Genomic DNA, 27,710 nt, shown 5'->3' on the forward strand with positions numbered 1-27,710 from the left:
ATTAGGTTTGCAAAAACAATTTTCTCTTACTATCTTTTATCGCTTAGGTTCAAGCGTAATAGCATGGAAGACGGCGTTCCAATGGGTTTTCCTGTTATTTTATTGCCACAAAGTTCATTTAGATATATTATGCTCGCCTTTGATTGGCCGTGGACCAATCCTATCAGTTGTCAGTCGATAATAATAATAATTGCGCTGGTCATTGTAGGTCTATGCTGTATCATTTGTAATACATTCGAGAGAAACGGGAACCGCGTGTCGTTGCTCACGTATACACCTGAATTCGACTAAGTATATAGGTACCCTTCACTATACTATACTCTATTTATAGAGATCATACACCTCGAGTTTGTGCCACAATCACACCGAGTCGATTGGTTAATAGAAAATATCCACTTACAAACCGGAATAATGCAAAAACCGAATGAATTAAAAAGCATTGTTCATCGAGGGACACCACACGCTGGGCCGGATAACTGTGGCCTCCGTTATACAGGAACGTTAAAATTGCACTATAGACGAATACCTTAATATACAGTAATCAATCACATAGGAGCTAATACAAAAAAATGCAAAAAGAAATGTATTAATAAAAAAAAAAAACGCGTTCACATCGTTGTTAAAAAAAATGTTAATGAAAATTCGACTTATTAGCATCGAGATAGATGTATTATAATATTATGTAATTTCTTTTTTTTAGTACCTATTTGATTTAAATTCGGTTTATATTTACCTACACTTATTTTGAGACTTAAATATTTGTAGTTATCGTCAATTTAGGTATAAAATAAAGAAATACGAATAATATTAGCATGTTGTATAAGGTACATTTAAAGATAATGTCTATTAATGTTTTGATGAACGATTTTATTTGTCTCCAAGCGTTCTAGGAGTTATAACTGAAATTTTAAGGGTAGTGTTACCGCAATATTCATTAATTATTCCGGTCATTAAATTCAGTGTAATACATTTAAAAATTAACTTTGAGAGCTCAAAATTTTGCAATTAAACAATTTTTTTTTTTAAAGGACAAAACTTTCTTATCTGCGCGGCGGTTAATATTGGCGTTAAAAGGTTAAAAGAAAAAAATGTTAATGGTTCCTATGAGAATTATATGTAATTAGGTGGGCAATCAAACAAGAGTTTAGTGTATAATAATTAGAATCGTTACTATTTATATAATAACCCATAGATAATTACGTGTGATTCATGTGATTGACTCGAGGAAATTCCGAACATAAACCACAATTATAAAAACTACTAACTAAAACTGTAATAATATAACTGTGCATATATTATGAACCATGATTTAACTATAGGTACACTAACAAAATGACCGAGTACTCTTTTATCGAAGTCTTATCTATCCGTTTCACCGACCACACGTGTACCGGGTATCGGATAGCATTCAAATGTTGTCCTCAATAACAACTTTTATACATACATAAACATTTTTAATATTATATTCTGTTTTCCTGTGTAATAATTGAACGGTAGGTACATTATACGTGTCCGCGTTTTTAGAAGATATGCGTCTTTGATAGATTATCGTTTGAAAAGTAATTTTTATCGCGCATTTTAACTAAAACAGACGTGACAATAGACCGAAAAAATAGCACAGACAAAAAGAACAAGAAAAACAGTTCAACAGTTGCTTACAATATGATTAGATTTGAACGTTATAATAATGTGCAAGGGAACAAACAGTTTTCCTAGCTGGGCGTTCTTTTTTTTGTTGGTATTTTTTTGTCTGAAGATTCGTTTTTTCCATAACACAATCCATCTTATATTATCATTATTTGTTTTATTTCCATGACGTCGAACTATTCCGATAGTTAGGTTAGGTGTAATTAGATTACCTGGAAGCAGAGTAATCGAGGCGAATATTCTTTGACGGGTGTTAAGGTCCTGTTCAAGGCGGATTCATAAATCCACATTGGTCCTGCGTTTGTATTTTTATTTTTAAAAATATGTTAATTTTTTTTTTATACAAGTACATCTGATAACATATAATTTTATATTTTCTATGCCCCGCGTTATCCCGAAGGCTGCGGCGCGTTGGCGTGTAAAGTGCGCGCATGACTGACCTCACGTTTTCACTGGTTGACCCACTAGAACTATGGTTGCGATGGATAAGAGATGTCAAGTTTTGTGTGGTCCATTACGTGGGAGGATATCATATATTGTGTAGAGACACGCGTTCGTGCACTTGTTGATTGTCCCGTTTGCACAGAGCTCTTCCCTATTATGTACATTTCAATTACACGCACATCCTGATTAGCCTCAGCCGCCGCTCGACGGGATAACCGCGCAAGCAATAAATATAAATTCTACTTGTAAAATATGACATTGAAAAATTGTAGTTTGCTATAGTGATTACCTCATAGAATTGGTCTAACTAACATAGTATAAAGGTGAACCTATATCGATAAGTTTAAGCACAAAGTATTCTCTCCCCAAAGCGTTACGTCTAGACTGATACAATGGTTCAACGTGGCAAAAATCGCCAAATGGTGGTGCAAACTAAAAATTCTGCCTCCGAAACAGGTCTATACCAAGGCCTACTCCCGGACATGAGCGAATATTATGCATATTTATTTTTTTATAGAATATTCAAATCGGGTCTTGGATTTTAGTGCGATTAAAAATACTTTAATATTGTGCGCTATGCTTTAATTCCAAATTTGACGAAAATATATTATACTACGTAAAAAAATGAAAAAATGAGCAAAGAAAAGTTTCATGCGTAACTGAGAAGGTCTGATAGTTTAAACTTAGTAATTTTTACAATAACAATAATTTAAATATTTGTTAAAAAAGTTTTTTTAAAATACTTTAATATTTTTTATGCTTCCCATTTGGTATAATCATTTTTGGCGAAGGCGACTTTTACAATTTTTGATAACGGCGGCGATAAATATGGAATTTTTTCCATGCTAAAAGTAAAGTCAGAAATTTAATAACTTATTTAGTTTTGAAATTTAAGGAAAATTCTCTTCTTTGATTTTGGCGAAGTCACAGCTTATAGGGATATTAAAATTAAATGGCTAAGAATAAGTTAGTTTATTTGAACCGTGTTATGAATTATGATCCTATTGTTTAAAAATAAAAAAGCTTAAGCGTTTTTTAATCGTTTTTAAGGAGTCCAACCCCCTGATTAAGCGAAAAATATTAGTCCCTCTTCAAATTTCAATGCACTCTATAGCTTATGGGCATAATAAAATTACACTTAAGTTTTGCATTCGATCTAATTGTTTGTTAGCCGTAAATTGTTTTTATTTTTTTATCAAGTATTGGTCACAAATTATTATTAGAGTCGTGTAAACTTAATTATTAAATTTCAACTGTTCACATTGTTATTATAAGATTTTACGTAAACATAGTCTAATAAAAACAACATACCGAGAGAAAGTATAAAGCGGATTCAAAAATAAACTTCCGTTTTACTATTATAGATCGTTACGACTTGATCCCTACACGAAACATGCACGGTTAACCTCGTAGTTGTAAATTTAGAACAATCCGCTAAAAAAACAGTCGTGTCGGCAGACATGGCATTGCCACTGGTCTAAAATAAATAATATGCTTTCCTAAATGAAAAATGTCAAACCATTTTTTAGTTGTTCGTTGTAAGGGTAACACGCCGTTATGGGCCGTGACGTAGAGCGACTTCAAAGAGTCAATGTACACAAAAACAAAAACAAGAAGTATTTATCATAAAAAAAACAGCAAAATATTTTTAAACGGTCACGCGCGGCAACGGCCAATAGACATTATTATCAAAATATCCGGTGTGTCTAGTGTTGATCTGAAATCGTCACATTCTTGTATGTGTCTGTCGCAACAGTGTTGTTACTGATAAAAAATTATTGAATTTTCTAGCAAAAAAAAAAAACTCAAACAATTTGAATTATCTGTTCTCAGTTGACCGTAAACAAAAGGACACCGAAAACTTACCGCGTGAAACGATTATAATATATAAATCATATCAGTATAATGCACATATTTATACAGTGAAATGTACCGTCAAAAGCCGACATCTACAAAGACATGTTTTCAGCTTTGATGTGGACATGGGTCATGGGAATACATCACTTTGAACTTAATATAAATTTTTATTAACCTCTTGAGCCGTGTCAATCGTTGGACATGGATACTTAAAAAGATCAAGAGATGAAAATAGTGCATTGACCGTTAGTAAAAATTAAAAAAAAAAACCTTGTAATTGTCAGGTTTTTTCACCTTTAACACGCTATAAATTCTAGATTTACTCCATCATCTTCGCCAACCGGTTAAATCATTTTCCTAAATACTTTAACCGGTTACATCATCTAAACCGACACCAATTGAATTCAAAAACCAGTTTTAATAAATAATCAAACATCACTTTTAAAAAAAACACAAAAAACTGGTTTCAATAAACGAAACCAAAGTTCCGTTTTCTAAAAAAACGATTCAAAGACCCTTAGCTGAAAACCTTAAAAACAAAATGTTTTTTTTTAACCCAGGGGACAATCGTAGAAGACTCCTTTTCACTAAACGACTGCAAATACAAAAAATTGCCTTTTAGTGTGAAAAGCAAAGAATTTACATTGAAGTTCAACCTGACGACCAATAGAACCAATGATCAATATTCGTGAATAGATATTTTAATTATATATTATATTTTAATTAATTATTGCACTTAAAATATTGACCTACACACACGGATGTGTGTCGTCATCGGTCTAGTTATTTATTTTCACGTAATGCTGCTCGCCATAATAATATTATGGCGATTAACTAGTTATGAAAATGAGCCTTCACGTCATCATTACAAATTAGATGGTTTACACATATTATATATATATATATTATTATACAAATATATATACTAGGCTTATTATACCGCGGTGAACGTTACGGGTGACAACGACTGTAATCTGGTAAAAGCGCCATATGAACATCAGTCCGAAAACGACAGAGATCCGAAGGGCGTTCTCGACCTGTAGGTACAGAAGAGGTCAATGGGACATTGTTAAACCTAGGTCAACACAATACTGTTTGACCTACAAGTAGGCCTAAATTATGACAAATGCTAACGTGGACACGATTAAAGAGAAACAATAGCAGTAGTGTTTTTGCGGGCGTCTGCAAATTTCGCCAACCGAATTGTACAAAACGTCCTAAGTATTGTCGCGTGCCACCCAAGGTGCCTAACCTAATAATAAAATAAAAACAATGCGGCAAATTCCCATTAGAAATTGAAAAAAAAACAGCATAATTAAAAATTCGCAATATGATTTTTTTTGTTTTGTCTTACAATCGATCAATAGATCCATTACAATTCATATGTACCTACATAGACCGAAACGGGTGGTCCTGCAGCAGCCACCTGTTAGCGATTTCTGCAGTACGTTCAGCTCGGCCGTGTGGTATTATAATTAATTATATTATTCATCAGACAATCATCATTACATATAGGATTTAGTTTAGTTTTCTGTGAAACGCTCTCGTGGCGAGGACACATTACAACGACGAAGTCCCACTGCCTTGAAAAGGGTATACTGTAAGCATAATAGTTTAAGTGCGCTCAAACAACCATATAGAAAGTAATTATTATTATAATTGTCTCGTACTTACACACTATAAGTACTAGAGCATTCGTTACAAACCGTTTTGACTAGCTATATTAAAGTAATTATTGGTAAATATTACTCGTGTACACTTTGCAACGTTGACAGCAATTACATTTCTGTGCGGTCTACTGTTGTAAACGACACGAACAGTACCTACCTAATATGAGCATACAAACCGTGTAATATGATTTACACTGCATATAGTTTTTGTTTATGTTTTGCATTTGCATGTTAAAATGTTATCCGGTCAACGTAGCCTAACTTGTGTACCTTAATGGTTTATGTCGTGTACATACAAAAGTACATCATAAATAATGTCATACCGCGTCGATCTGAGCGATTTCATAAATTTCTACACGTCCGACCGAGCAAAATATAATAATATATTAAAAATACTGTATACGCTTTAATTATTACAATAAGATGCGTACAAGTACGGTAAACAATAACTAATAACCGAATAATTATGGTATGGCAATTTACACAGTTACACAATACACGAGAGTTTCCACGCCAAGTCGATAAGAAAAGTCTAGAACCAAAATTGAGCCAGCACAGAGGAGAACGATTCATACTGTGCTTGGTAAGGTCACAAGTCTTTAGAAATAGCTGGAAGTAATAAAAATCGAACAAGACAACAGAAATGTGTTGCACACTATAGATATACCGTCAGTCCAACTTTCACATAATAAGTCCAAAACCCTGCCCCCCCCCCCAAAAAAAACACGAAATAAACCAAAATCTTCTTTTTGTTCTAAGCATGAAGAATTCTTCAGAAACATTTTGACTGTATTTTAGAGAGTTAAAGCGTTTAAATGATAAAAACTATATATCATAGACGTTTTTCTCAGTTTTAATGTGGAAGGTTGAACTTTTCAAAGTTTGGTCACACTGTTTGAAATTTCTGCTCAGCTCAAAATAAAATTAAACGTTAGCCCTCTCCGAGGTAAAAGTTGTATTCTTGAACACGTGTAATTTTGCTATAAAAATACAATGAAATTAATTAATTAAATGGTTTTCAAACTGAATTTCTTGAAAATTGTAACTTCTACGTTTTATGTAATTAACCGGACGACGGATAAGTTTATTTAAACTGAACAAAAAATAAATTAGGTTAAAAACAATTTGTTTTCTTGTTCAATCTATGTTTTCTTATTCATTACTCTAACGTTTTACAAGATACTTTGCGGACATGCGGTATAGCATAGTATTGTTTTATTAGTACTACTTCTGGTCAGTATTGTCATTTATAACTTGTAAGCGCCGCGCGACCTTAATGTACGCAAATTATTACAGGTTTTTCTCGGTGAATGAAGTGACCGGTGTACGGGTTTGATGACTAATAAATCAAAATTAAAAAACTAGAGTTCCTCGAAGTAATATGGAAAAACATGTTTATCCGACAAACATGTTTATCCGACGGCCGTGCCTTAACTTTAATATACAAAACGCATTCTCTAAATCGCCTATAACACGTCACGTCTCAATATATCATATTACGCTCTATTATGATACACATGTGATTCAATTAAATTCGACAACAGGAAATAATAATAAATAAAACGGATCGTTTCTCGTTCGCGACATCAGACGTCACATACATTTAAGTTGTATCAGGCCACGACAGAAATCATTTCGCTTTGAACGCACATCTTCCTGTTTACTCTTATAATGAAAAAATAATTTATATTGTTTGGCGTTTGTGTACATCTAAAAAACATATAATTACAATATATGTACACTATTACAATATATAATTGTTGATATTTTTAATCTACAACAGTGTGATTGACAAACGTCATCAAATTCATCATAAGCAATAATGAGCGGTAGGTAAATATAAAAAAAAGCCAACGGACGAGAAAAGTTTTTTTTTAAAGTTGGGTAAATATGTGTTTTAATTTTTTGTAATTTGGACCAGATATGTTTTTAGAGATTTATCCGGTTCACATATTATATCGAATAGCCAAAGAAATACTTCACTGGGTCAGGATTTTTTTGTTTTTAATGGGTGTTTGTGAACTCTGTACAACACCGTTATGGAAAAAAACCAGACCTTAAGAAAAACGAATATTTAAATATAACTGTAACTAAATTTAATTATATTGCCTATATAAAACAAAAATCTTTTAAAACCGTCCGCTTTCAATCGCCTTAACTTTTTTATTTTGAGTGGGAAAATTTCGTATTTTTATCAGACGTATAAACCCTTACTTTTAATAATTAAGACAATTTTTTTAAATTTGCCAACTGGCTGACATGATTGTTATCTGATGTACTGAGTTAAAATTGCAAACTCACTTTAGCCACGGTGTAAATAAAATGATAAAAAAAATAAAAATTTATTCGTTATGTCTAACGAACATGCCACTGAAATAATTTATATCTGCATGTTATCTGCTTTTCTTGGGCTCTTGAGATAAAAATCTGCTATTACTCCACGAATACAAGAACCAGAATTGCAATGGTCCTATGGTAGGAGGACGTCATTATGTTTTAGACTTTTTAATTTTACACTTGTGTAATACAGACGAAGAGAGGAAGTATAATTTATTGTTTAGAATGACTTTTCCTTGTTAACATATTATTTTATTATTGTACGACCCATTTGTTGAATACAAATATTTCATGTAACTGTCTCAATGCCTCAATAGTACTTAGGTAATTTACGTCAATACTTAGGTATTTACAGTTCATACTTTGTATCACCTAACGACTTCAAAATTCACTGTATACTAAGGAGGTGTCTTTTTATCGTTTAAACTAAAATCAAGGCAATTTTCATTTTGTATTTTAAGAGGGCACCTTACATTCGTTTTAAAATATATATTTAAGGCTAAAATTGTAGTTTTTACGTTTGCGAAAAGCTATAATAATTCCTATTGCCGGACTTACTCCTAAATATATGCAGGTTAGGCAACAGTACTAACGCACCGTCAGTTTCAGGACTCTTTGAGGCGCAGAGAGGAGGATGTCGCATTTGCAATTGTTTTGGCGATTTGTATTGGCGATGTTTGTGAACAATTAAAGTTTAAGATCACATAAAAATGCTTAAAAAAAATTGGCGAGATCTTGAAGCAAAAACTAAAAGTGTAAACGCATGATCATTTTTAGGCTTCGTCAAATAAATCGAGTAATTGAATAAATAAGTTGAGAATATGAGTAAATCATACGAATTTTCTCAGCTTACACCCAGCCTAAAAACATTAGTAAATTAAAATACTTGAGATTTTCAGTAAAACTATAAATGTAGAAGCATGTTAAGAGAACGCCACACAGGCCATTTCTTAATTTAGAGTTTGAACTATAATGTATACTTATTAGTTATTAATACAGTATTGAGGATAATTTGTTGATTGCCATTTATTTGGCCGGACTATCACAGTCATTTCTATAGGATAAAATAAAATTGTTTTGCTATCAAAACTGCTTTGCGCGGATTAATTTTACTCAGGCTTCATATATAGTTAAAAAAAGAAATTCATACATATTATTTATGACAAAATTATCGGTGTTCCATCATCCGTATTTTTTCGATATACCTAATACAACCAACGCTATGTCATTTTTAAAAAAATCAAAAAAGTCCTATCTTAATAAATTAATTATTCATTAACTGGTTAAAATATTAAAAAAAGGGCGATGGTATTACACAGACAATGTTGTTGTCTGTATTATATAATAACTTGGTTTCTTAGTTTTGATTATAGCCTTTGTAAAATTAATCCGCGAAAGGCGGGTTTTTTGAAGAAAATAACGGTGTGTGACGTCCTCTAAATATTGTTTTTAGGCTTTTTTTAAATAAGCCAAATAAACGAGTAAATAAATCCAGTTAACAAATCGAGTAAACCATTGTAGTAAATTTTCTTCACTCAACGGAAACATTGAATCATGGATATGTTTTTAGCATTACGGGTCCTCCTTTAAATAATTAATTTAACAGAATTATTATAATACATTATAATACCATTAACCTGTAAACATTAAGTTATAATTTAGCGTTTAACTTCATCGAGGAAATCATAAAATATATAATACAACACGCGACTGACTGAAATCGCGTTAACGAATAAATACATCAAGTAAACTAGTGGATGAATATTTGAGTAAACGAGTAAACCAATGTAGTAAACGAATAAATATATTGAGTAAGCAAATAATCAAATCGAGTAAATTAATAAAAAAAATCTAGCTGATAAATCGAGTAAGCGAGTGAAAATAAAAAAACGAAAGTGAAAACGTTAAAATATATTCAATTTAAAATAAAAAAAGTGGTAATTGCCAATTTGTATATACTATATTTTAGGTCTAAAAATTCCATAAAAAAAAAATCCTAACAAATATTAATTATTGCTCAACTAATAATATTAGTTTGTGCCTACGATTACCCGATAGAGAAATGACAACTTCCGTTTAGGTACTATTTTTTAATGGGATAGATGAATTTTATGTTTTATTAAATAGAATAAAATCTTCGACTTATGCAAAACATATTTATAAACTATAATATCTGTTAGTAGGCAGAATTATTTTTTTAATGTTTACATTGCCGATTGACCTTTTGGTTATACTTGATGGCCTTGTACAATGTAATGAGTAATGCATGAATATAATTTAAAACACAATTATTAATTATTTATTGTAATATTACATGTTTTTACTCAGTTTTTGTATTTTGTTTTCGTTTAATAGTATATCAAATTTCGGGTCCGTATAAAATTTACATTTTCCAGATAAAACCGGTTTTAACCTGACCGTTAAGGGTGACCCAGTAAAAACCATTATTAATAAAATACATACGATCCGTATTGAGGGGTGAAGGTTAGGGGTTAAATGTCTAGCCTCTAAAGTCTCCCTCAGTTACACCGATGAATAGGACCTCGATTACAAGTTTAACGAACGCGTTCAACAATATACTTAGATCACTGATTTACGCTTGTGCAACAACTTGTGCATGGAGACTATTAAACGGTCGCGTCGGGTTTGGGTAGCGCACGCGCACCTTGGCCGTAAATAGCGCGACATACGTTGTGTACGTACGACGTTTATAACGCAAACGTACAAATTGGAGAACGCATACGTGTACTGCACAAAACGTTATCAGCCCCGGACGCGGTTCGTGGCGTCGGCTTGTTGATATTATATAGATCAACTATTATTATCAAATACCTCGGCCGCGGTACTATTATACCATTATAATAATATACCTTAGCTGATATCCGCGTGCCGGTTACGGACGGCGGTCAGCCGGTCACCGTCACGCCAGTCGAGCGGGGTGGGGGAAGGGACGACTGCCATGTCGCCGTCGCGCGGTTGCCAATGCGGCGTTATCGCTCGGCCATTGACGCTCCTATCGCTGTGCGAACGCCGTTCGGTGTTATTATTTTTGTTTTTCGTTTTGATACGTTGTCGTTTGGTTTGATATTCCGTTGAATAATACCGTAGTTTTTCGTACGAGTCCGTCTGTAATTATTACATTTTGTTGTTCGTTTTTGTTTCCGGTCGGATCAACAGATCGCACGGCCACCTCGTCAGCACGACATGTCGGCCAACACGACCATACCGGTCGCGTCGTCGCTCGCCGGCAGACAACAACAGCAGAGGCGACGCAGACGACGTGCCGGCGGCGAACTTCGTCCGTCGACGCCGGCCGGCCGTCCGGACGGGTCTTCTTGGCCGCCGGACGCCACCGCCTCGGCGGCCACCGGACATAACGGCGGCGTCTCCGACCGGACACCGCTTTTGCTGGACGACGAAGACGACTTTTATTACGAGTACGACGATGCCGGCGCCAGATCTTTGGACGGGTGAGTCTCACAAAAAACCACCAGACATCCATCCAACGAGGGTCGTTTTAGAGCCCCTGCCCTCCCAAAATTTGATCACCTCTCCACTCTTGAATGTTAAGCTTGTATATATTTACAAAACAAGTCTTACGCATTTGTTTTTTATTTTGACAACTTACCGGCTCATTTCGTATGTGGATTGAGGTAATTCGACGTGAGTGTGTGACTGTGTATGGGGTCACATTTTACCTTGGGTAAATGTGAATAATAATATTGCGATTGTAGACAAAGCTGACGTTTTTATAAACGAATAGATTACGCCATAGAAATCTTAAATGTGTGTTATAACAGTTATGTGGTATACCTATTTGTTTATGAAAAAATGTACTGATATCAGCATTATTAATGTTTATCGTATATAACAGCGTCAATTTAAAAAGCTGGATAGTCTGTCAGAGAATTTTTTGAAAAAAAATCTATGTAATCTTGGTCAATTGTGCATAGCTATGGTAAATTTGTATTGACATTTTATGAGCCTGTGATTCAAAACATACAGTTTCGCTATATAAAAAGGTAAACGGTAAAAGGTTATAATATGTAAAAGTATCTTAGTACAATTTGCAAAAATCTTTGTAAAGCCCGTTTATAATTAGCCCACATGACAGTACAGTGATCAAATAAAAATTAAATACTACCTATGCTTTTAGAATAGGCTGTACAAATTTAGAACGTATTGAGCTGTGTTCCTAATCTTAATTAGGTACACTGATATTTACCATGGTGACTATTCTGTCGATTGGTAATAGAGAAATACGATTAGCCTAAGATTATATAATAATGATTTAAATGCATATAACTAATTAACAGTAAACTATCGACTGCCAACGATTGTTTCGGTACAACACGTTTACAATAGACGTTTCAGAAAGAAAGAAAAAATGCAGCGTTTGTTGTTTCTTTTATAAAAAACAAATTACAAAATTGCATTTTAATATTTCACCATTTGTATAAAACCGTCCAACATAATACCGAAATAATGTCAAAAAAATTCTATAAATTCGGTAGCTGCTTTTAATGACGGTTAACGTTAAACCCGTTTAAACCGTGTGAGTTTGAGAACCACTAATCACCGCGACTTTGATGCTCGTCCCCAAAAAGAGTGGCACTGGACACAGTATTATGAAACAACAGCAATATGATGTTGTTATACTATTTGTTTTCTACACATAACATCGTGTAAACAGTATTCATTTTGTTGACACAAGCAAAATAGGTACATATGTTTGTAACATATATTTTCTAACAACACTTATTGGTCTATTCGTACCAATACACAGTTTCATAAATAAAATTATAAAAAACATGCAGTTTTTTTTTATAAAACTGCAGTAAAAATGTAAAATATATTGTCTATTAAATTCTATTAAAATACTTACTCTAGTGTAAGACTATGGTGCATAGAGTTCGATGAACAATGTGTAAATTTAAACAATAAGTTTTACTTCTAAAAATTCTAGTAGAGCTTTAACTTAAACAGTTTCTTCAATAATTTTTACTGAAATGTTCCAAACTATAATTATCTACAAAATAAAATATTTAAAAAAATTAAGAAGAAATTTAACCAAGCAAGGTGTAGTTAAAATTATTGATGTGGCTAAATCATTTACTTCTGAAATACTAATAGAACGTTTTTTAGGAAATTTGTCTTCTAGAACTTTTAAATTAATTTTCTAATGACACTTATATTTTCGAGAACATTTAAATGTCTGTTGTAGACATTGTTTGTTTTAGGTTGTATTACAACTGTTAAAATGGAAAATATTAAAAAACGTGCTTTATCTGTTTCGACTTTTGGTTTGATTTATTAAAACGATTATAATGTAAAAAATTCTATCATTACAGAAATATTATAGTTAAAAAATAGAGTACAAAAATCGTGAAATTTTGAGCTAAAGCCAGAAAAGTGGTAACATGATAATGTTTTTAGGCTCTGTTAGGTAAAAACTTGTATGTAAACAAATTGAGATTATTGTGTTATTTATTACTTCAAACATAGTAAATTAGTTAACATTATCATGTTAAAAAAATATATTACTGTAACTGTAAATACAGATGCATACAGCTTAGGTCAGATAGCTAACTGCCCTAATAGTCTACAAAAAAACAGTATCTACTACTTTACTCTAAAATTATTCAAGTTTATTTTATCGCAGTATTATGAACGAAAATATTGCCTATTTACCAAACATGTCATGTACAAAAATAAATGACAATAGCGTACCTTTGGTCCATAACGACTAAACGAGAATTGTCTAACTTTTTGTTTTCCACAAGTTTACTGTAAATAAGCATATTATTATGTTGTTTTTTTTTTATAAAATATTCGTCGAACAATTGAGATTAGCTCAAGGCGAAATCAAGTACTAATTGTTAATTATCATTAAACAATGAACGTCACTAAAAATAAAATATAATACAAATATTGTGTCACTTATTTTTTTTTTTTTACATTCGTGTTGAAACGGAATAGATTCGTTTATCGAATCAATTGTGGAAAGGCCTGAAACGATTGAATATAATTATTTTCACCTTGGACGTGTGCAACTGCAGTATATTGTATTAAAGTTGCACACAGGAATGTGCAACGTAAATGGCAAAGGAAAAAAAACAGTATTATGAAACACGAAGAATGATACTGCTAGATTACTAAAAATCTACATATTCAAATAAGCGCATAATATTAAATTGATGTATTATAACAAACACATACAGGTATTTACAGGTTGAGCTTAAGAAGCGGTTGACGTTTTAACGGTTTAGAATGTCTTGGTTTTAAATTGCCAAAAGAAGAGTACGTGCGGAATTGGGCCAAGGCCGTCTGTAAGGCAAACGAGAAGTGTTAGATGGAAAATGCCGTGTGACAAATTGTATTTACTGTATAGACAAACGTGGAGGTGACCCCGGGCACAAGTCTAATGTTTAGAAGAAAGTTATTGATTAACAGCTGATTCGCTCACAGGCGGTATATATATAATATGGTCAACTGGACTGATAACGAACATTGACAAAGCAACTAAAATCTAACTCGAAATAGTGTATTAATACATTTTTTTGTCATTGCAATGTAAAAAACACTGACTCTTAGTTTGAAGATTTGTGTTTCCTCGACCTAGCAACCCACGGTATTTGTACTATTCTATATATGATCGTAAAAAATGTTAAGCCTTTCTATATTGTTGCCAATACTGGGACAGAGGATGATATCGAATGTGTGTGTCGCCCAACCCCCTAGCTGGAAGAAGAAGAATAATATATCTTTGAATTGTCCAGCCAATCAGATTTGACATGGCCTGTGGTTTCACTGTTAATTTAATCGTTCCCAGAATCCTATTCTATTAGATTAATCTGTGACTGGTGTTAATTTGCAGTCTTCTAATCATTGCGCCACGGACCTTGGGGTCACGGTTGATGACTTGTAAATGTTCACACCGGCATAGAAAATTGTACATGATTAAATTTCTCAGTTTTGCTACTGGCGAAATATCAAGGTATGAAATGGTAATTGCAAGGATGCAGATTTTCCAATATGTTTCAATAAAAATCGGTTGAAGATGACAATTTGAAGTACTGTACATTATATTATAGCAGGATGGTCGTGAGCTGTTTGTGACTAAACTATAAGCCAGTCCTAAAGCGATCAAAAATCTAACTCACCTTGACTTGTGGATTTTTTCAAAAACGTCAATGTACACACAACACTAATGTGTAACGTCTATGAATAATTGTCATTTGTGCTGATTGAACAGGAAAATGTTAGGTCATTAAACAAATTACGATTTGAGGAGAAGATGTATGTCAGGAAGATGCGAAAACCTAATTAGAAGTGTCGGGAGATGATATCAAAGAGAGGAGTATGGCTCAACAGCTAAACATAACGTAACGTTTCAGTCGCATTTGTTTGTACCGTGTTCCAAATAAATACACTAATACCAACAAACAAGCTTGTGTACATAGAAATTGCCTAGCTTGTACTCCTTTACGGACGTTTTCCATCAACAGTTGGCTTTGATATTGAAAGTTTTTGGTTGCGGCACGATTGGCTGAGAAGATTTTAAATCCTGTATAACCGTGGTGTATTATTTTAAGGTGTAGACATCCCATCGGCTTTTGATTGAGAGTGATTTGGTGCAAACGTAAGTGACATAATCGTTTATCTCGGCCCAAAGATGGCGCTGGTAATACTACAAACAAAAATACTGAGCATTGGTTTTAGTTATCGTTATATTTGAAATAATAAATCACTTCAACATATTCATTTAGGTGTAGAATTCTCCACGCGTGTACCCAAAAAAAATTGTACTTGTTTTTGTTCAGCTTAAGCAAAATACTTGGGAGTTAAACAAATACTAAAATATAAAACAAACGAAAATGTATGTTGTTTTATTCATTTTTGGTAAATTCTGTGTGATTATTTTGTATTATATGTGTGTTTTATAATATAACCATGGTAAAAAACTATCGGATCAATTAACAAAAAAATTAAATTATTTTATATAACAAAATAAAAACCTTTTACTTACCATACTATTTATAACATATTCAGGAACACAATTTTCTAAACTGGTTTAATCAAATTCTGTCGGCCATTCCTAATTTTGTCTACCCGAATCATTCTCAGACCAGTTTTGCTATAAATTATAATTTCATTATTTTCCTTTCTTGGTCGTTTTATAATCCCTCTTTTAATTTCTTACAGCTTTGACGAGAGAGCTTTTCCTTGTACTAATATTTATTTACAATTTTTTTGTTTTATTAATTCAATTGACATTTGAAAATTGGTATCTATATTTTGATTTACTTAAATTACACTATACACTAGTCAACATTAAAATTGTTCGATTGCAATTGTTTGTCATTTATATAAATTTATTTATATTTTATTGTAGAATTCAAATTATGGACGTATACAACTGTTTGGTAAATTTTTATTTTAAATTTGCTAATACTTTTATCAGAAAGGCTTTTAAAATGTTGACACTGTGTATTTAAATATGTGGTCTGTTGTGTATTTGGGCCATCCCTTTAATATTTGAATCAAGTTCTTGACTAGAACTTTATAATAATCTCGAGTGCAAACATTTGGTTTCACAGCAGCGTTTAGGATGTACTTAGGGGAAGTTTTGAGAATCACGTCGCGTACTTGCCCGAAGTCAAATAATCCCTACAAATTAGCTTCTTTTTTTTTTTTTAGTTTTTCAAGGGTAATATTTTTATCGGTTTCAGCGAACCGTACAGAATAATAATTGTTGAGCTGTTATTATATTCGTAGAAAAAAAAAATAACAACATAGAACAATAATTTTCAAGCGGATTTTATGGAATTCTCGTTGTAAATAATTTTCTTTAAAATCATTTTAAATCATTGTTGCATTATGAAAACGCATTGTGGCCTGACGGTCATATCATCATGTTTTGCCAGCAGTAACGTAAAAAAGTATCAGCACATTGATCTGAATCAAAATACTAATAAAAATGGTAATGGTGTCCTTGGCCAATACATTTTTTTTTTCACAATTATTTGATTTGTATATTCGATTTCTGTCATGCAGAATTTTCAAAAGTTACAATATTATATAACATATTTTATTCGAATAAAAATTTTAATTAATACAACATTGCTAACGTTCTTTGGTAAAAACTAAAATTTTGGTGGTCCCATTTTTAATGCATAAATATTTTTTAATACATTTTTTTGTTATTTTGACGAATTTGTTCGCAGTCAATTAGTTTTCCAACCAAATAATATATTTTTCGAAAATTGTTTTTTTATTTTTAATAAATAACTATTTTACTAACGCCCGACTCTGTGTACAATTAACGCTTGATTTTAAATTAACATTAAATCTAATTACAAAAGAGTTGAATATTTATTAAGTGATGGTTATTTCGTGACTCGACAGTAACTCGACAGTCATTGTTACACGCGGTAAACATTATTTATTATATTATGGTATTAATTAATTATTATTATTATTATTACACAGGAAGTAATGATGTGTTTTTTTTATATATGACGTTTCAAAGAATCTCAAGCCAATGATGTATTCTACAAAATATAGGTACAACATGATCGGCTAATAATTTCATTGGGTTGCACGAGAAACCCGTAACGAAATGTACTTAAGACAGATATGACATAAAACAAAAGAAACTTTTCAATAATTTCCTCGTTAGTCGTCCCGACCGGCGGCATGTATAATATAACGCATAATATTGTATAATAATTGTAATTATTGCATGCAGACATAATAATATCATGTTAGACCATTATGTAGCTTACTTTATTAATAATAACTTATCTCTACCTCCCACAAAAATATGACAAAGCGCTGTGCAAATAAAGCTTTTGACCGTCTGACGATCCTAAATCAAACTCGGTACATAGTTTTGCCGTTATCTTTTGTGGAATGCTAACTCGTGTCGGGTTAGGTTCCCCGTTCCACGCAAAGACTTAAGACGGTATTTTTTTTTATAAGTGTACTAGGTATAATAATAAATACCTCTATATATAGGTAATACATAATATTATTATTATTATCATGTATGCATATTTTTTACAATTTTATCTGCGCTTACGATCGCTTTACGACAACGATAAACAAACATGAATCGGTTGTGGTATTATATTATATATTATATTATTATAAAAAAATCGCTATTTTTTATATATTATTATAATATTACCTGTGCCCAGCGTCCACCGTCCACGCGAGAACTCCATGCAATAAAATGGTCAATTTATTACACCGTTGTCGAATATATTATTATTATTGTGTAATATAAACAATGCTTAAAGTACATACAAGTACACTGTGCACGCTGTCGGGTACAATATAATATAACTAGCATTTGACAAAGTAATAAGTATCTACTAAATCGAATTTGCTACGAAGGATATAAAGTAGGTTCTGGCAAAGAAAAGTCACATAGTTTTGTGTAATGTTGCATTATTTTTCAACCGACCGTATAAAAATAATAACAAATAAGTAATAATATATTATTTAGAGTAAAAACTAAATCAATTTAATACAATCAAGGTAGCCCCCAGTTATAAAGACCACTGGAAAATAAATCGCCGGAATATTGTGATTTCCGAAAATGGATCTTTAGAAGTTCTCTTCATAAAAACAGAAATGTTTTAAGTTCTTCATTGTACATAGTTGTATATGTTATGATATACATTATACATATCTTTTACATACCCATTAGGTAAAAGTCCGGGATTAAAACAAAAAAATCTATATTTTTCCCCGTTAATTCTGGGACCAGTTTTAAATTCAGATAAGCAAATGCAATAAAAAACTAACTGAAACAAATTTTTGAAAATTATCCAAACTTACAAATATATTCTCATTTGTTCTCACGTGTATATTCTTTTTTACACTACTATCGTCAAAAAAATAGTTTATAGTTTCATCTGTGAATAATGTATTACAATCTTATAATAATACAAAATTGTATTACTGTATCTTTGGTTCATTGTTCCAAAGAAACTTTTCAAGGGGTCGATTTTTTGAGAGGATTATTCCCTAAGAAACATTATAGAATGAATTTAAAATGCCCTAAAATTAGTCACTGGCTTAGAGTATAATATAATAAATAAGGATTTTCACGAGACGCTTTTAAATATTCAAACCATGGGCTTTATCGTTTTTCCATTCGTTCTTATGTCAATATGATGTCATACGTTTGACCGCACTGTGTATTCTGGGATATCCTTCGTTGGCTTTTACGAATAAATAGGAAGAACATTGCTCGAGTGGCCATCAGAGTCTGAGCTAAGACGTTTGGGCCATTGGTAATGATTTGCGACCGTGAATAAACTCTGTTCACAAAATCACATCTGCCGGTTATTGATTGACAGGCATTGAACGCGTTGTACGCTTTTTCCATACAAATGTAAATAGAACCGCGGTATTAAATAAAAATGTTGTACCTCAATGTTGCGCAGGAATTTCTAAAGAGTGTACACTTTCAACCAGACGCAGAACAAAGACCTGCTCAATTTTTAATTTAAAAAAAAAAATAACCGGAGAAATCCTGATTTTTGTAAAATGTATATTACATTAATTTAAGTTTTATACATTTAATAAATTAGAAAAGGGATCCAAAGACAGTAAGAAACGGTTGTGTATCTTTAATAATAATACAAGCAGTTATTTGATTTTGCACAAAGCTTTGTGAAGTGGCTAAGAATACATTCGTTTAGTTTCTATCAATATTATCTGTTATTTGTTATCAGGACTATTGTTCTGTATATATCTTGTTTTGCTCTTGTAGTGCTATCTAGTAGTTGAGATAATTATCTGAATTGTTTTTTTGTTGAAAATGTATTTCAATAATTTATTTTCTTCCAAAAGATGTATTCAGAAAACGTTAAGATTCGGACTCGAAACAACTATAGATTCTCAACCCAAATTAAAACATGATACCGCCTTTAAAGTGTTAAAAAGGCACAAATTGCTATTTGGATTACAAGTTTGTTTTTCAGTTTGGGATTCTATTGCGTTCTATTGTGTGTGAACCCGTCGACAGAGATTCCTCGTATATTTTTCTTTGACTTAGTGCGAACAAAGGACTTCTTGGTGCCGAAGGTTAAACTTAGATGGCGGTTCAGATTGGAAATATGATATTATTCAATAAATGAATAATAACGCAAACTATGGATATAATTTTAATTCGTCCCATATAAGATAATTATAATAACGTGATGCGTACTTAGTTACTAGGAACGTTACAACAATGCAAACGATAACGATACTGTTTGTCATCGTTGTTGTTATTTTTTTATAATATTATATTTTATTCGATGCACAGACGTTGCGTGGACGTTCTTTGCTTATTGAACAGAAGATGTAGTCACATTTTATATAAATTATATTATTATTTGTTCCTTTTTTTTGCGTTCGGATTGTAATTTTTTTCTTACCAATTTCAAAATGGGCAACAAACGCTAACAACTAGGTTTTAATTTTTAAACGATATCATTGAAAAGATTTTTGTGGGCAAAAACGGGTAGGACGAGGTTGACATGTTTTTTTATTGTGTCTTATGAATGAGGATCTTAATATTTTCACCGGGTCTAACAAGAGAAATCGATTATGTTACGCTCACGCCAGTTAAGAGTAGGCTATTTTATTTTGTAGGTATCCGATAATAAATTGTTGACTTTTTGCGCGATTTTAACTTTTAAGGCGTTTTTATGTAATAACCGGCACGCCGCCGGACTAGTATTGCGCGCTATGAGATAATTACAACATAAAATAAAAACATCATACGGTTAAGTCTGCCACTGGTTTAATATTATGTGTATTATTAGTGTTGCACATCGTCTGTGTGTCGTCGAATAACAATCGCAGAATAACGAACGGACACATTTTGGTGTGTACAATCGAGTTACGAAACCACACAACAGCTGGTGAATAAAATATATACAAGAAACACAATAATATATTAGTCAAGTCCGAAACTGTTAATCGAGAATGTTTCTCTTTTATGTAAAAAAAATAAAAACAATTTTAAAAAATGTTCCTAAAATTCCATTAATCGAGAATTTGTGACTTTTTAAACTGTCCAGTTTTCCTCCAAATGGCCATGTCGTTTGGCATTAATCTGTTTTTCCTACAATCCTCATCATCCCATAAATGGATAGAAAAGAATAGAACTACTTTCTTTCTTCTCACTCCTTCATTGCATCCGCCTGAACTTGGTTCTTTACTGTGAGATCGAGTGTGATATATTATGTCATATTCTTTTTAAACTGTCTTGTTTTTTTGAAAAATATATTTTTTTTCCATTTGCGTTTCATTGCTCTGTTGGACAAACCACACGAACATCGGCCAACGTGCGTTCTGCCAAAGACTAAAGCATTATACTTTTCGAATATACATTTTTTTTACTCTTCTTTTTGTTTTATTTCTATTCAAACGCCAAGTGCATAATTTCTTTTATGCTTTATTCCACGTGTCCTTATATTTAAATAGCTAACCAGTCTTGGACGTGCAAGTAGATCATATCTATAACGGGGAAATGAAAACTGTCGGTTTTCCAGAGTTCACAAGTAGGTATAATCTTATACCCGTTTCCTAAACTAACCTGTCGTCGTTTACGACCGTTGTGCAATGATGATTTATAATAACATAACGACGTTTTAGTGGTATCGCAGGTTGGCGTAGGGCCATAAAAATGTACACAATATTTGTTTGTGTAAGTTTTTAATTTTGACATAACGTCATGACATATGTGTTCACTAAACGTGCGATTCGTCAGTAATTATTATTTCCTAATAATAATAATAATAATATATACTTTTGTTGTATACACCGAGCAATTAGTATACATATTATATTTTTCGGATATCGAGGAATGCATTTTAGTTGTTTGTTTTGTTAGTAGAATTTTGGACAATAGCGCAGAAATTGTTATTAGATATTGTAATCAGAGTTTGTAATACAAGGACGTGATTGAATTTCCGGATCCAAACTTCACGTTTAAAATATAGAACACAAAACCCAAAATCAGTTGTATAGTATAATACTTTATTTTAACCTACGCATAGAATAATACATAGGTCAACTCGCTTCCAACACTTCTTATTTAGCTAACCATTCATCTAATTACTCTACACGCATCTTCTTCGGTTTGTCTTTTACTCAGCGCCGGATTCAATTAAATCTAACCATAATTTTTTTTTTTTAGTTCTCGATATTACATTGGTCACGTTAGTTAAGTGCGACCGAATTTTCAGATGTAAATAAATTATTGTCTATTTTCATTAAAACAAAGAAGCTTATATTCCAAGATAATAACAATAATTATATTGAGCTTGGGACATAATTTAAAAATACTTCTAAAAATAAATTTCCATCTATTTGCTATATGCTACCCATTTAATGTATTTCATTTTTCATTTGAATTATAATATGTAATCTAACTGGATTTGAGAAATCTTCTGACCTAATTTCTAATGGAGTCTGAAATCGTGTTTTTGTCTATTTATCACCAACCGAATATATGGAAAAAACTGTTAATATCATTATCGTTAATATCTTTGTCACCAATGTCTTCTTTGTGTTTCTACCATATGAATTTGTATGAATTCTTCTTTTAGTATACTTCAATTTCGAAACTACAAAAATTACTTTTCAAAAAAACAGCCCAGCTCTATTACTTTATCTTAAATCTGCATCTACTCAAATGTCTATTACTTGTTTAATGTTTTTTTTTATGAGATTCAAGTGGGAAAATTAATGAAGTAGTAGTCACATCGATTATTTATTTCCAAACCACTGTATGATCATTATGGTAAAAATGTATTAATGCGGTTTCACGCATAAAAATAAGTTTGTGTACTCTAGGTAATATTGGGTATGGGAACCATTTTGGTCGCGTTCAGTATTATATATTCCACATCCTGTAACTAATTTGATAAAATTGTAGGTCATTGTATTTATTTTTTGAGATGTATAAAACTAGATGCATGAGAAGTATAACGATCAATTTGAATCTTGATATTACAATACGACAAAAATGATATAAGTACTGAGCAGTCAAAAAGGGATGAATAAAAAATATTGTTTACCTTTTCCAAACAATCTACTTTCTATGATAGGCATTTCAATTATATGCTTATACTAGGTAAAATAGAAAATCTAAATACACTTGATATTTTTCTTTTTTTTTTAACCGTTAGTATGTCCTTTTGCTTAAATTAAAAATTATAAACATGAGATTAGAGAGTTCTTTTTAGACCCAAGATATAGAATTATTTTAATATTACATATTGAACATTCGTTCTCGCAGTAAAAAAAGTTGTATTAAACAATAGTTTGTTGTATACAAAAATTATAAATTTGTTTTAACAAAATATAAATATTGACATAAACGTCAATGTTGAAAATGTGAATAAAATTAACAGTAGTTCGCGACAATTATTTGTTTTTTTAAACATTCAAATCATGATGAGATTAAATTTTCAAGTGTAAGTTGAGTATGTTTTATGTAATTCGTAAGTGGTTTGGATTTTTAAATTAGTAAAACAATTTTTACATCGATTATTGGTTGTATTTGAATTATTTGAAGATGTATTTGAATTCAACTAATTTTTAATACAGATATCGTCTATTATGTACTTTTGCGCTTTTTTCCGATAGTGTAAAATTAAAAACCATAATCGCTACTCTTCTAAGTATATAATATAATTAAAAAAACAAAACATGATACCTCGTTCTCGTAACTCGACCTAGTTTCCAAGGAAGATTATTGTTATAGGAAAAAAAATTTAAAAACAAATATTCGAAGTCGGCTAAGTGAAATGACAAACGGTGTGACGGTATGCGTTTACTTTCGCTGACGACCGGTTGTCATAATAATAACGTCGGTTGACTATTTTGCTTCTTGACAAATTAATTTATATACCTCGCCAAGACGGAATAGCTTGGGACCGACCATTTTTTCGTGATACAATTTTTTCTTTCACCGAAGAAAATAAAATCTGTAACTTATTTATACGATACGTATTTGTTGTAATGTACTTAAATAATTAAACAGTAAACACTCGTTTACCTTTAAATTAATCTGTATATTTTAAACGGCCCTTATATAAATGTATGTTAAACATTACCTTAATTTACATCCTAATTAAAATAGCTCATTCCGTTCCCCTTAAAGATTGTATCTTTATGTGTGTCGGTTTATCCCGTCCTCGCGCTGTCAATCGTATATCGTTCCATATTCTAGTTGTATGTAATATAATATTATAGTAGATAATCTCACTATGTATATAATTATATAGGCGTTAATGGTCAATGGCAAACAATGTAAGCCATGCGTACGGTTCAAGTTCGGCATTAATTATCTGTCAGACGTTCATGTACCATAATGTTGGCAATATAGGCTCAATAACATCATCGTATGTATGCACCTATAAATAACCTCCAAGACCCAAGTATACGGATTAAATATTTTTAAAAAATTTCCCACCTCCCAAACGAAAATTTATCAACAGCCTTTGCTGGCGACCGTCGTTTTACAGTCTGCGACAATCGAATCCGACCCTATTCGTCTGTACGAGTTGGCAAACAATAATACTTATACATTATGCATGTATGACGATAGGTTAGGTTAGGACAAGGTCGGCCGAAGGATAGACCTTTAAGCGATGACCACACGCTCAGCCTTGTGGTCACCGTTTCTGTCTGCACACACCGACAGTGTTTTGCGATGTCCATATAATAATATTGTAAGTGCTGCTTATGTCGTTCGATAGGTAGATGGGTGAGTGACAATTTGTTAAGCACATCATGTACTCGATCATATCGATCTTATATAGTATCAGTTTCGTTCGCGCTTGTTTTGCTTAGACTATTTATTAGTATCTGAGCAGGTCGGCTAACTCGTTCGTTCTTAGAAGTACCGTTGAACCCAAAAGAAAGTGCAAAATATCTTTATGTTAAAAAACACAACTAACATTTTATGATTATGATCTGTAGCAGCTATATAGTTTAGTGCTTCATTTGCCTAAAAATACTTCTTCTAAGGTCATTCCTGTTAATTGAATTAAGTAAACGAATATACCAATCTAGTAAATGAGCGAACACATCGAGTAAATACAGTGTGTTTTTTTTATAAGTGATCCACTCAATATCTCATTGGGTTTAATTAATAATTAAATCATTTTTTTAATCATTCTCATGCAAATTGATCTCAATTTTCTACTCGTTTTTTACATAGTTACCCCTTACTAGATAGATAATCAAGGTATCAACATTCGGTTTTCAAATAGAATGATATGATTTTTTTTAAAAACTTATAATTAAAAACTAAAAAAATAAAAATTTAGCAAAACAAAAATTTAACTAGCATTGTTAAGTTATTAATACTTAACTATTATAACTTAACAAATTACTTTTAAGTTATCCAATATTTCGTGCTAACTGTCGGAACACAAAGTCTATGTCTGTTATTATCTTATAGTATCTCCTACTTAATCTACTATGCTTACCCATATTTTATATACAGTTATAGTAAAATAAATTCATTGTAAGTAATCAGTTTATGTAATAATATTTTATGTCATTGTATTTTTTCCTCTTTAGTTAAAAAATTTAAAGGAGAACTTTCGAAATTGAATGAATAAAAACATGTTTATAATTTAAATGATAGTTAATCATATTCAAAAGATGAAAAATACAATTTTAAATTATATAATATAATATGAGTACGCATTTAGTGCTTCTAAAATGTTTGTAATTTTATAGATAGTTACTTAGTCATGTGTTTATAGTTTATATTTGTTTTTAGTTCTACTCCTTATTATATCTATTTTATATAAATATATTTATTTAATTTTATATATTGTATACTGTAGTATACTGTTGGTAGTATGTATACTATACCTTATACCTTGGACAGAGCAGTAAAAGAAACAGTCGTTAAGCATTTTATTGCAGAAAATGAACAGTTAAGTAAACAAGTACCTACAGTTAGTATCTACCTATAGTTGTTTTTTGTTCCACAACTACCACAAGTTATTATTTATTTTATATCAGTATATCTGTTTTATTTTTTATACACAAATTATTAAATATGTATGCTACATATTGCCAGTAGAACTCTGACAACGTAGTAGCAGAAACAGTCGATCATTTTTATCGCAGATAATGAAATTTAAAGTAAACAAGTAAGTAAACTAGAATACACTTTTTTTTTTAATATGTAAGTCGTACTATAAAAAAATAATAATATTTTTAATTTAAATAATATATTATTATACAATCTTATTTTACCAAAAAAACAAAGTATTATAATAGTAATTTTGTTTATAGCCAGTAGTAAAAATACATCTGCATACTCCTTAGTTAACTATTCAAAAAAGTCATATTCATTATGCCATTAGATAAAATGGACTAAAGTTCAAGACTTGTTGACGTTAACTACAAATTTAATAATTAAGGGGCACTTGTTGAATACTTATTAAGGAATATTATTATACTAAAATAATTAATCAGTTAAGTAAATATTTTAATTATTCAAGTAATGTTTTTTGAAAATTACACGAACAAAGTATTACTATATTTGTTTCAATTAAAATACGATAGTCATTATTTTAGCATCGATGCGGAGCTGAGAAGGTATTGTTTTTACAATGATGTGTTTTTATTTATTTATTTTTTTTTTTTGTGTCTGGACCCACGATATCTCGTAAACCGCTGAACCGATTTATTCGTGTAGCAACTCTATAGATCAGAAATCATACCTGGAAGGTACTCTATTGGGCCAAAAATTAAAAAAGTTACCCCTTCCCCATCAAAATCGAGAAAAACATCCAAAAAGTGTACAAATTTTTCAACTTAAAATTACGATGCTCTATAATTTTTTTAAAAATAGTCGAAAATGTTCCAAATTTATATGAATTGTTCTTCAAACATAATACTATCAATAAACATTAACAAACCAAAAAAGTATCATAAACCCTTTCCCTTAAAAGGGAAAGAATTTTTTTCTTTATTTAACTTTTTCCATTTTCTCAAAAATCTGTGGTCAAATTTTTTTTTATTAATAAAAAAACCCCAAAAATAGGGTAAATTTACACTTTGGCCGTAGTCAGTTTCTAGGTTGCTATGTGTGTGTGAATCAACAGTCAACAGGTAATGAAAATATTTTTATTATATTGTTAATTACGATATATGAGTAACTATGACAGTACATTTTTATAGACAGACGATCAACTCTTATCGTAACCACCCTGCACAAGACTAAATATTAAATTTGAAGTACATTATTGCTGGTCCCACGATATCTTCTAAACCGCTATAGCTGGTTTGAACATACTATCCACAGATTAGCATCGAAGCGTTTATTTAAAAGTGATTTTATCACTTTCAGTTATAATAAAATCTGTAGACCTGTGACCTCTCTGTCCCCACTATGCCCCGACCCCACTGTACTGGCTTTTCTTTATATGTGGTTTTTATGACTTTCGGCCGAATTTCAAGGTTGTACCTACACCCAAAATAGTATAGACAATCTTGATTCGCGATAATTACAGAAACGACAAAATTATAATAAAAAAATAAATATATTTAAATACTATTATAGAGCCGAACGCCATTTACCATCACCAAAATGATTTAAATTAGATAAACCTCGTTTTACAAACAGCCAACTGAGCATTTCACCGTATTTTAATTTAAATGTTGATGGTAGCTGATCGGAAAAGTTAGTTTTTTGTAAAAAAAAAGTATATA

The 27,710-nt window shown here is 31.4% G+C and overlaps 1 protein-coding gene across 1 annotated transcript in view; it reads left to right on the forward strand.

Moving 5' to 3' along the window:
• The window catches only part of LOC126843837 (zinc transporter 2-like), a 58,043-nt gene that overhangs the window by 7,266 nt on the left and 23,067 nt on the right, over positions 1-27,710 (forward strand). Inside the window, exon 2 of the mRNA XM_050581654.1 lies at positions 11,133-11,425. Coding sequence (XP_050437611.1) covers positions 11,133-11,425 — 293 coding nt within the window. The remainder of the gene's footprint in view (positions 1-11,132; positions 11,426-27,710) is intronic.

This window comes from Adelges cooleyi, unplaced genomic scaffold, assembly GCF_023614345.1.
Source record: "Adelges cooleyi isolate 19-005CV unplaced genomic scaffold, UGA_ACOO_1.1 ACOO_flye_CR_arks_rails_tigmint_CR_PRNA_574, whole genome shotgun sequence".
Taxonomy (NCBI): domain Eukaryota; kingdom Metazoa; phylum Arthropoda; class Insecta; order Hemiptera; family Adelgidae; genus Adelges; species Adelges cooleyi.